This window comes from Siphateles boraxobius, unplaced genomic scaffold, assembly GCF_051911475.1.
Source record: "Siphateles boraxobius isolate OS27281-9 unplaced genomic scaffold, OSU_SipBor_1 22, whole genome shotgun sequence".
In the NCBI taxonomy this organism is placed as follows: Eukaryota; Metazoa; Chordata; class Actinopteri; order Cypriniformes; family Leuciscidae; genus Siphateles; species Siphateles boraxobius.
In genome coordinates, this window is record NW_027508833.1 from 29,552,553 (window position 1) to 29,563,514 (window position 10,962).

At 38.0% G+C, this 10,962-nt stretch overlaps 2 protein-coding genes across 5 annotated transcripts in view; one reads left to right on the top strand and one right to left on the bottom strand.

Annotated features, from left to right (window-relative positions):
• The window catches only part of ugp2b (UDP-glucose pyrophosphorylase 2b), a 30,859-nt gene extending 26,842 nt beyond the window's left edge, over positions 1 to 4,017 (top strand). For both annotated transcript variants that reach the window (XM_077239588.1, XM_077239587.1), the window contains 3 exons: positions 2,735 to 2,977; positions 3,211 to 3,315; positions 3,401 to 4,017. In XM_077239588.1, coding sequence (XP_077095703.1) covers positions 2,735 to 2,977; positions 3,211 to 3,315; positions 3,401 to 3,508 — 456 coding nt within the window. In that variant the 3' untranslated portion in view covers positions 3,509 to 4,017. The remainder of the gene's footprint in view (positions 1 to 2,734; positions 2,978 to 3,210; positions 3,316 to 3,400) is intronic.
• wdpcp (WD repeat containing planar cell polarity effector) overlaps positions 1 to 10,115 on the bottom strand; it is a 116,193-nt gene extending 106,078 nt beyond the window's left edge. For 2 of the 3 annotated variants that reach the window (XM_077239584.1, XM_077239580.1), the window contains exon 1: positions 10,021 to 10,114. In XM_077239584.1, the coding sequence (XP_077095699.1) occupies positions 10,021 to 10,079 (59 nt within the window). In that variant the 5' untranslated portion in view covers positions 10,080 to 10,114. Of the gene's footprint in view, positions 1 to 10,020 lie in introns of all 3 variants that reach the window. The other variant, XM_077239581.1, reaches the window with a different exon arrangement.
• Between the last annotated feature and the right edge of the window lie 847 nt (positions 10,116 to 10,962).

The following is a 10,962-nucleotide window of genomic DNA, read 5'->3' on the forward strand; positions in this document are numbered from 1 at the left end:
TTTCCCTTAATTCAGGGTTAACATACTAAGAGTTTTCACTAAACTTCCTTTCTGAAACAGGCCCCAGGTAGATGTGCGTGTTTATGTACATTGGATTTTATTTCAAATGCAGTTCCAGTTAAAAATCAGATCAAGTGTTTACATGTCCTATAGAACTAATTAGAAATGGTTTAAACCACCACTTACAATCAGATAGAATTTAAATTGGGTTTGGCCAATTCATTGCAACTGACATGGTTACATGTGACTTTTTTTATTCTGACTGTGCTGCTACTTCGATTACAAATGGATTATTAGGGTCCATAAATACTACTGTTTTTTGAGTGTCCTGCAAGTGTCGGCCAAATGCATCAATTAATGTAATGATAATAAAAGGATTATTTGAACTTTTATTTGAGCTATTTGACCAGACACTTGAATTTCTTAATTTTTTGTTTTTATTTCCCTTGTCAAGTCTTCCTTTCCCCTCAACAGTCACTCTTAATTTTGTTGTAAAGCACGATTTCTATCTGTGCCCCAGAAATCTGTTTTATTTCCCTGGCCTTCCTCTTCTTTACACGACCACTTCTGAAACCCTAGGTGAGACCATGATCCATTTATCAGGCCACATGGGACCCTGTAACACTAGGCTTCACTAGTCTCCTTTGCAGAGTGTTCACTTCTGAATCAAACCCACTTACAAAACCCTTTACACCAGCGGTGTCCAGTCCTGCTCCTAGAGGGCTACACTGTCCTGCAAAGTTCAGCTTCAATTCCAATTAAACACACCTGAACCAGCTAATTAAAGTCTCACTAGGCATACTAGAAACATCCAGACAGGTGTGTTGAGGAAACTTGGAGCTAAACTCTGCAGGACAGTAGCCCTCCAGCACGAGTTTGGACACCCCTGCTTTAAATCAAGTGTGCCGCACATGTCCTGAAAAGTGAAGTCAAAGCATTTTGATCGCCCCCCCTGGTGACTGGCTGAAGTATAGGTCATAAGCCCTGCCCTCTCCATATAATCGAATGGGACGCGACCCAAAGTAAGAAATCCAATTACACTTCAAATAATTTTTTGCAAAGATGGTTTGTGTTCATTTTTCTAATAAGTTTGGGTTTAGTTAGATATTTGATGCTATAAAAACGGGGTGTAACGTCATGAATAACAGCTGGGTTTGTGAAGTAGAAGTATGGGCAGGACTTTTATACTGCGGGTCCACCTCAGGATCATTACTGCGCAGACATATTGTCATCCGGGCTCCAAATGACGATATGCAATGACTGTTTCTGGGATATTTTGGCTTCATTTTTCTACAGTGGAAGAAGCGGAGACGCGTTGTCCATCTTTATTTAACAGTCTATTCTTTACACAAGCACTTTAACAAGCTAATGTTGTGGAGACTGTTTGAGCGTCTGTTTTATACCATACCCATATCTGATTTGAGTAGAGAATCATTTGGGAACTAGTTCGAGCCAAGGCTTCAGAGTGTGATCAGGGGATTTATGAAGTGTTTTACAACTGACATTTAAAAGTACATTTATAAACAATTTAATTTGGGTTTTCTGTTCTTAGTGCATCACAGGAGACTAAAGAATTGAAAGGTAACCATAAGATGAGGTGTATTTTTGTGTGTGTCAATTTATATAGTTATACTTTGGGGACACATTTTTTAGAAGTGAGACAAAAAAACTCCTTTTGAGGACATACAGGGACCTCATCAATTGGAAAAACTATTGATACATAAAACACAATTTTTATCTTTATTATTCTATCACTGTGCCCAAACCAAACGCAATCCAGCATTTCCAGTTTACAAGTGACAAGTAATTTGTCTCTCCACACATGAAGCTGGTTAAGACAGAAGAGGTTTGCGTCTGGTTATGACACAGTATAAACATGCAAAGTGGGTAGTGTGTAATAATTATAATTTGCATTCTATAAAATCAATAGAATTCTATGATATGTGCTCATTTAGATAAACAATTAAGTGTGTGTCTTTGTGAAGTAGTACACAGTTCAGCAGAGCTTGGTATTGTAGCACAATTTCTCGCCCTGAGGCCCAGGCAGAAGTCTGTTCTAATCTAGATAGAGTCTGTTCTAGATTTCTTTACATCCAATCCCACCCAGTTCTGTCCCTGTCAACCTTACGCTTATTCTGCATGTGTGATACCAAGAGCACCTTCACAGTGCTTGCAGTGATACCTCTCACTTCCTCACCGTCATTTACATGGTTACTTGTCAAATAACATGAATATGAATTTGAAAATAAAATTCACCCTACCTGTTTTATAAATGTATGCTATCGATCTTATTGTGAATGATTCATCCATGCTTATGTTTTAGTTTTCACATGTAATTTTTTTAATGAAAATGTCATAACTGGAGTGACATCTGGTTATGTATGCTCGAATTCTCCGCTCATTTAGTTCGATTAATGGATACAACCAAGTCCCCACCCTACAGGTTTTTTGTTTTGTTTTCAATAATCCGTTTAAGGTTTACAAATCATTTTAGGTCCAATTTTATACACAGCGGGCTATTAGACTACACTAAAAATTTGAGGGGTTTTTTTTTGTTTGTTTTTTAACCTTCATATAAATATAATGTTTTAAGAGTTTGATAAATGTATTATTATTAAATTGAAGTTTAACCTAATTTATGGCAACTGTGTGATGCACAAATAATTCATTTATTTGACAATTTTAAGAGAATTACAAAACTGTTGTTTAAAATCCTTCTCTTTCTCTCTCTCAGACTATAGACGGGGGTCTGAATGTAATTCAGCTAGAGACTGCGGTGGGTGCAGCCATCAAATGCTTTGATAATGCCTTGGGCATTAACGTGCCTCGCAGCCGCTTCCTGCCTGTCAAAACCACATCTGACCTCCTACTGGTTATGTCCAATCTGTACAGCCTGGAGGCAGGATCTCTGACCATGAGCGAGAGGCGCGAGTTTCCCACAACTCCTCACGTCAAACTGGGCAGCTCTTTTACCAAGGTACCGCACCTAATGAAGCATTCACAACAAATGATCCATTCAAAACGCATGGTGTTCCTCTCACACACACAGTGTGTAGGCACGATCACATTACCAATGTGACATTACCAAGTCTGCCAGCCAGAAACCCACTAAGATATGAAAACAAGGACATGATCTCAGCTTTTGTTTCAGAACAATGACTCTCAAATAATACTTAGCAAGCCTTGATCCAGTTCTCTCTTCTCTTTCAGGTTCAGGAATATATCTCACGATTCGAGAGCATTCCAGACATGCTAGAGCTGGATCACCTGACGGTGTCTGGTGATGTGACCTTCGGAAAGCAAGTCTCACTGAAGGTAATAGTAAGGAACATCTTAAATTCTGCCATCAGACGTTTTTGCAGGATTTTGCACAGTCTGATTATTCCTCTGTCCTCTCCAGGGAACAGTCATTATCATAGCCAACCATGGAGACCGAATAGACATTCCGGCTGGCTCTATGCTGGAAAACAAAATAGTGTCCGGGAACCTTCGGATCCTGGACCACTGAAGCCTTTGTATCATATGACCTGGATGCAGAATGACGTAACTGATCCACACCTGCCGCTGTCCTCATCATTATAACCAACCACGGAGACAGAATCATCATTCTGGCCAGTTCCATGATGGAAAATAAAAGACAGCACTTCTGTGTTGTGACCCAGATGCCAAATCACATGACCACATGACACAGCTGCCACTCTCAGAGCCTCCATCAATAATGCTGAACACAGCACACAGCGCCACAGACACCGTACAACTTCCACATCATTCCAGAGACATTAGTTTTGTAGTAGTATGTGTGTTTTTCCTTTAGTGGTTATCAAATTGAATGTGTAACAAAAGTCTTTGGCTATGGCATCGCAAACTGTTCTACATGCTCGAAAATGTGAAATACAAAGTGCAAAGCAATAAGCATTCTCCGACAGTGAAGGCTGATGGTTCCGTCTTTGTGTTCTAGAACCTGTTCTAGATCCTAAAAGTTCTATGGAACTAAATAAAGTGCAATATGTAACAGAACACTAGCAGTGATATCTTTGTTTCTGCTCAAGGTGGATTACACAGAAACTCCCTGGAAATTAAACACGTGTATGCTTGTTATTGACAGTAAATAATGAACAGGAATATAAAGAAGCGAGGGAACAGGTATGTGCACGAGGAAGGGAAAGAAAGTAAAAAGAGCGTCTAACATTGCAGCAGTGTTTAAGGGCTCACACAAGGCCTCCCAGACTCCCTGGAGGTAGGAGGTTATTGTGTTCCACTGGTCCGTTAATGTGAAAGCAGCCAAGCATTAAACCTGCTTTTAATAACCTGCACACGGAGCAGTAAACACACACACACACACACAATGGTGATTTAGGATCAAAGAGGTCCCCGAAATTGTATGTATAGTATGAAACATGGGTATTCATTTTGAGATTTCCTAAATATACATTTAACAGTGCTATTAAATGATTGGTGTTTTTGAATATTAACTTTAAGGGAGCATTAGATGACGTCAAAGGTAATTTAATTGTAAAAATAGGGAAATGAGCAAGCAAAATTAAATGTCCAATGTAAATCCACTTTCATTTATGTTATGAGTGTTTTACATTGAAATGTTCCTGAACAGAACCACATGGGGATGAAATGTTATTTTTGTGAACGCTGTATTAGTGTCACAAGATGAGCTCATTTGGAGCAAAAACAGGAAATAGGTCTTACAGATCCTGCTCTGATATGATAACCACAGAGTCTCTGCTTTCCAGAGTCTGGTGGTAGTTAGTAGTGATTTGTCAAGCAGAAAAGTCCCATGAATCCTTTGCACAGGAATGCATGAGGCAAATTACCTCATTCAATAAATTGATGTTAAGTGAATATAACAATTCTCAATACTAATTTCTATAATAAAGATGAGCCATGAAACCTTCTGAACATATTTTGTTAACCATTTAATTATTTTAAATATTTAATTTAGTTGTAAAATTTAATTGTAAACGTTTTTTGTTTTTTTAAACAGTAGCTTCAAAATATCCAAGTAAAAAGCCAATGATAAAAAAATAATAAAACATTACAAGCAATGTGCTTTCATCTTCTAAGGGTGTTTTGGTTTTTAAGTTATTTTTCCCTTTTTGCATAACACTTCGGTGAAATGTGTTGCTTATTTTCATAGCAGTGATGGGGTAATATTATTAATGTTGACATGTAAAAACATACAACAAATCAAATGCAAAAACATCCTAATTCAACTGCCACTGTCATTGTGCACAATGCTGCTCCAATAATAACAATCCAACTGAAATCAATATCCATTGAGAACACCTCTGAACACACGCTGTTAACTCAGCATGACTATATTGGACTTTCATGATCTTGTTTCAGGTCAGTAATGAGGGTATTAACCTCAAATGCCATCCTGACATGTTAAATGATTTTGCTTTAGGGGCTGATACGGAAAAAGACGAACAAATGAAAGCAAAGAAGAGGTTATAAAGATGATTAAGTAGACTAAGAGAACATTCTGCTGTCATTGCTACGAATCTATTTACAGAGGTTGAATTATTTGCAAATAAATGATTTCCATTACACGAGAGTAGATGTTAAAACTTCATGCTGATTTGTACTCGGCTTTCGCCAAGATAAGCACCAACTAAGACGTAGCTTTACAGTAAACTATGCTTTTCCATCCATTTACGCTTCTTTCCAAATGGTGATGTGAATCTCCTTCTGTCTGGTGTTATTAGCTGCCGTGTATTTGCACACACAACGGCTTCAACCACAGTGCGGTCCCCTCATGACAACCGTCTGGATTGCGCTGATTAGGGAACATTTAGGGTCTTCAGGTGGGCACCTTCCGTCCTCAGTGTTTCGTCGACTAGACCACGACACCTCAAGAGGGCTCGACAGTGACTCTGGCGTCCCAGAGTCACCCCCCTCCGTTCCCCGCACTCAACTCAGCCCAGTTTACTGACCTCTACATCCTCCTGCTGCTGAGGTTGCTCCTTCCTCGTAGTTCACATGTGACCTAACCACACTATGAAGGTAAATTAGTAGCAAAACTCGAGAGCACGTAGATTTGAATTTGAGAACTTGTACAATAAATATTCGTACTTGTACGCTAAAATGTACACTTACAGCTTCAATGTGTAAACCTGTAAAATAAAAATGTGAACTTGAACGCTGAGATTTGCACTCGCAGACAGTAATCGCAAACCTGTATTCTGAATTTGAAGCTGCAGACAAGCAGTCACAAATGTGTAAAATGCCATTCACAAAGATACAACGACAGACGCAAACTTGTAATACAATTTTCATTTCTTCTAACATTCAAACATAATTTATTACTTTTAATATTTTTATTTATTTATTTATATCAAATGCTCATAAAAGAAAACAACAACAACAAACAAACAAAAAAACATCATCACAATTATTGTCATTGTCATAACATAATACAACAGAATCCTTCAGTCCAGATTAAGTTCCTTCAGTCTTTTTAATCCAGATTAATTGCCAAATCCTTAAACGCAGCCACTGTTCTTATAGCTTTTCAATTTTTTTGAGAACTCAATAGATTCAAAATACATTTTCATTTCAAGTTTAAATCTTAAAAAAGAGGATTGCACTTAGAAAATTTACATTTGTGAATATGAAATTTAGCTAACAGAAAAATAAGGTTTATAAAATAAATATCCCTTTTCTTTACACATTCATGAAAACCAAAAATTACATTTCTATATGTAAATTCAAAGTTAGGATTCACATAACATTTGATAAAATCACAAACATCACACCAACATGTCACTGTGAGAGAGCAGTTCCAGAATAAATGTAAAGACGTTTCAGGTTTCTCTAAACAGAAAGAACAGAGGGTATTACTATCATTCTTAAGTCTTTTGAGAGAACACTTATCTGGATAAAACCTATGAATTAATTTAAAGGTAATTTCTCTTATTTTGTTAGTTATCAGGTATTTGTGAGGTAATTTCCAAACTTTTTCCCAGGGAATGTCACGTACAAAACCATTCCAGGAAAAAATTACATATGGCATAGAAACATACTCTTCATGTAACAAGACTCAAATTTTCTTATTGTTTTTTTATTTAGATGAAGAAAGGCACTGTTTACCTACAAATGTCTTACACAGATCCATTGAGTGACAAAGAGATGAAAAAGGAAATCCTTTAAAAAGCATGAGAACTCCTTGTGGCACTGCATCAGCCACAATTGCAAACTCTTTTGGAGTAACAGGAATTCCATGCTTTACCAAGAACTCAGAATAATTACAAATTGAACCATTTTGATTGAAAAGTTGTGATACAAAAATAATTTCTATTTTTAAACCAACTATCAACGAAAATAGATTTATGTTTATACAGTAGGTCCTTATTATTCCAAATTATAAAAGAGTGAGGTGTAAAATTGTTTAAAAATGAGGGACCAAGCTAATAACATATGCCTATGAAAAAGGGATAATTTGAGGGATTTTCATTATGTTATAATTACAGGTTAATAAGAATTCTAAACCCCCTAGTTTAGAAAAAATATATTACTTTTAATATCAGTCCATCACACACGGGTTTCGTGACATCATCACGTTTAACAGAAGTCCTATTTCATTGGCTAGGCGCCAACCAATAAAACGGCTCCTTTGAACACCCCCACTCCCGCCCCCTTCCTCTCTCGCCACCACTGAGTTGCAAGTGCACTAGTCAGTTTTGCACCTACAGGTCCTTCTCAAAAAATTAGCATATTGTGATGAAGTTCATTATTTTCCATAATGTAATGATAAAAATTAAACTTTCATATATTTTAGATTCATTGCACACCAACTGAAATATTTCAGGTCTTTTATTGTTTTAATACTGATGATTTTGGCATACAGCTCATGAAAACCCAAAATTCCTATCTCAAAAAATTAGCATATCATGAAAAGGGTCTCTAAACTAGCTATTAACCTAATCATCTGAATCAACTAATTAACTCTAAACACCTGCAAAAGATTGCTGAGGCTTTTAAAAACTCCCAGCCTGTTTCATTACTCAAAACCGCAATCATGGGTAAGACTGCCGACCTGACTGCTGTCCAGAGGGCCATCATTGACACCCTCAAGCAAGAGGGTAAGACACAGAAAGAAATTTCTGAACAAATAGGCTGTTCCCAGAGTGCTGTATCAAGGCACCTCAGTGGGAAGTCTGTGGGAAGGAAAAAGTGTGGCAAAAAACGCTGCAGAACGAGAAGAGGTGACTGGACCCTGAGGAAGATTGTGGAGAAGGACCGATTCCAGACCTTGGGGGACCTGCGGAAGCAGTGGACTGAGTCTGGAGTAGAAACATCCAGAGCCACCGTGCACAGGCGTGTGCAGGAAATGGGCTACAGGTGCCGCATTCCCCAGGTCAAGCCACTTTTGAACCAGAAACAGCGGCAGAAGCGCCTGACCTGGGCTACAGAGAAGCAGCACTGGACTGTTGCTCAATGGTCCAAAGTACTTTTTTCGGATGAAAGCAAATTTTGCATGTCATTCGGAAATCAAGGAGCCAGAGTCTTTATGGAGATGAAGATTTCATTTTTCAGCACGACCTGGCACCTGCTCACAGTGCCAAAACCACTGGTAAATGGTTTACTGACCATGGTATTACTGTGCTCAATTGGCCTGCCAACTCTCCTGACCTGAACCCCATAGAGAATCTGTGGGATATTGTGAAGAGAAAGTTGAGAGACGCAAGACCCAACACTCTGGATGACCTTAAGGCCGCTATCGAAGCATCCTGGGCCTCCATAACACCTCAGCAGTGCCACAGGCTGATTGCCTCCATGCCACGCCGCATTGAAGCAGTCATTTCTGCAAAAGGATTCCCGACCAAGTATTGAGTGCATAACTGAACATAATTATTTGAAAGTTGACCTTTTTTTGTATTAAAAACACTTATTTATTGGTCGGATGAAATATGCTAATTTTTTGAGATAGGAATTTTGGGTTTTCATGAGCTGTATGCCAAAATCATCAGTATTAAAACAATAAAAGACCTGAAATATTTCAGTTGGTGTGCAATGAATCTAAAATATATAGAAAGCTAAATTTTTATCATTACATTATGGAAAATAATGAACTTCATCACAATATGCTAATTTTTTGAGAAGGACCCTGTATATCGCGAAAAGAGTAGCAAAAGTCAAGGCGCGAAATTTTAACTTGCAGTGACAGAATTGAGGAGTTGCAAGTGCCAATTTGAGGCTGTACTGCGAGTTTGAATGTTAGAAGAAGTGAAAATTTGTATTACAAGTTTGTGTCTGTCGTTGTATCTTTGTGAATGGCATTTTACACAGTTGTGACTGCTTGTCTGCAGCTTCAAATTCAGAATACAGGTATGTGACTATTGTCTGCAAGTGCAAATCTCAGCGTTCAAGCTCACATTTTTATTTTACAGGTTTTCACATTGAAGCTGTGAGTGTAAATGTTCGCATACAAGTACGAATATTTATTGTACAAGTTCTGAAATTCACATCTACGTGCTCTCGAGTTTTGCTTCTAATTTACCTTCATACCACAATCTCTCACAACCTCTCCACATACGACCAACCCGTTCGAGCCCCACTGCGGACGTTAAAGCGGTCAGTGGCAACGGTTTCGTATGGCATACTACCGCAAAACACAATATCTCTCCAAACACCAATCCTGATTCACGCAAAATACACAGGAACGTAATAACTGTAATTACTATGCAAACTATAGGTACAAATAAACCAACGGTACAGTAGGCCTAAATACAGAATTTAATTTGTAATCAAGAGTGAGAAAATACATTTTTTCATTTTTTTCATTCATTTGTATGCACTATAAAGTGTTCTGTGGCGCTTAGTGAAACGGGCCTTATGAGGGTGGTTTGGAAAAGCATCCATGTTTCAAAAAATTCCAGTTTGGGGTTTTCTATGTTGGCTCATTATACAAAAGATATTACATAATTAAGCTTCTTGATGCAGATTTTAATCTTATTGTACGGGTAGCACAGTCAAAAAATAGGTGAGAGTTTGGGTTGAACTCACATCTTCTTTGATACATCACACACTCTGCTGTTGTAGTACTGTATATCCCTTAAGGACATCACATGACTTGATTTTGGCTGCTGCCCTCATTCTGCCAGTGCTGACGGAGAGGCCACTTATGTAAGTAAGTACAGACCTATCAAAACTAATAACACATTAAAAAAGGACAAGGCTCTTTGGTGAGAAACTTGAGCCTTGCTCTGGTATTCCAGACTTTCTTGACTATTTTCTGCCTCAACAGATTATAATGCCAGAAAATCTGATCGGGGGTCAGCTGAACTAGATATCAGCTCCCCATCCAGACCAGCTTGCATGTTTGTAATATTTTAAGTAATGTAGCCTACTGACATACACATATCTTACATATTAGTCTAGAAAGTCTCATTTAGACTGGAAGTTTTCTTTCGTTTTAAACAACTCTGAGGAACAAAAGAAGTTGAGAAATTTTTTACAAAAGTATTTTTTATTCCGCCATCTTGTGGCCAGCCTGTTGCATGGCAATGAGAGTCCCAGGGTTGGTGATTTGTTTTATAAACACTTTTTGTGTGTATAACTTTTTGTGTTTAAAACTTCTATAATTGGTTGCTATCAGGATGTGAAGAGATTAAATATTAAAACATGTAGCCTAACTTACATATATCTTCTTTAGTAGTCACAGGACCAAAAAAATGCTCGTCCAATCATTGCATTATGTCTGAACAAAACAATCGGCCACAAAGAAACAGCAGCCGCCTTTTACAGTTCCTCCGAACCAAAACAATGAGCTTATGCTGCGTTCAACCGTAATTATGAGACGTTCTACCTGATCGATTCTACCTGGCGATTCGCGAAGCTACGAGTGGGCCTGGGCCCACCCACTTTGAATTACCGTAATAGTTGGTCATTTAATTTTCCAAAAAGATGTATGAAATAATTTAATAAGGGATACTAATTGTAAAAAGG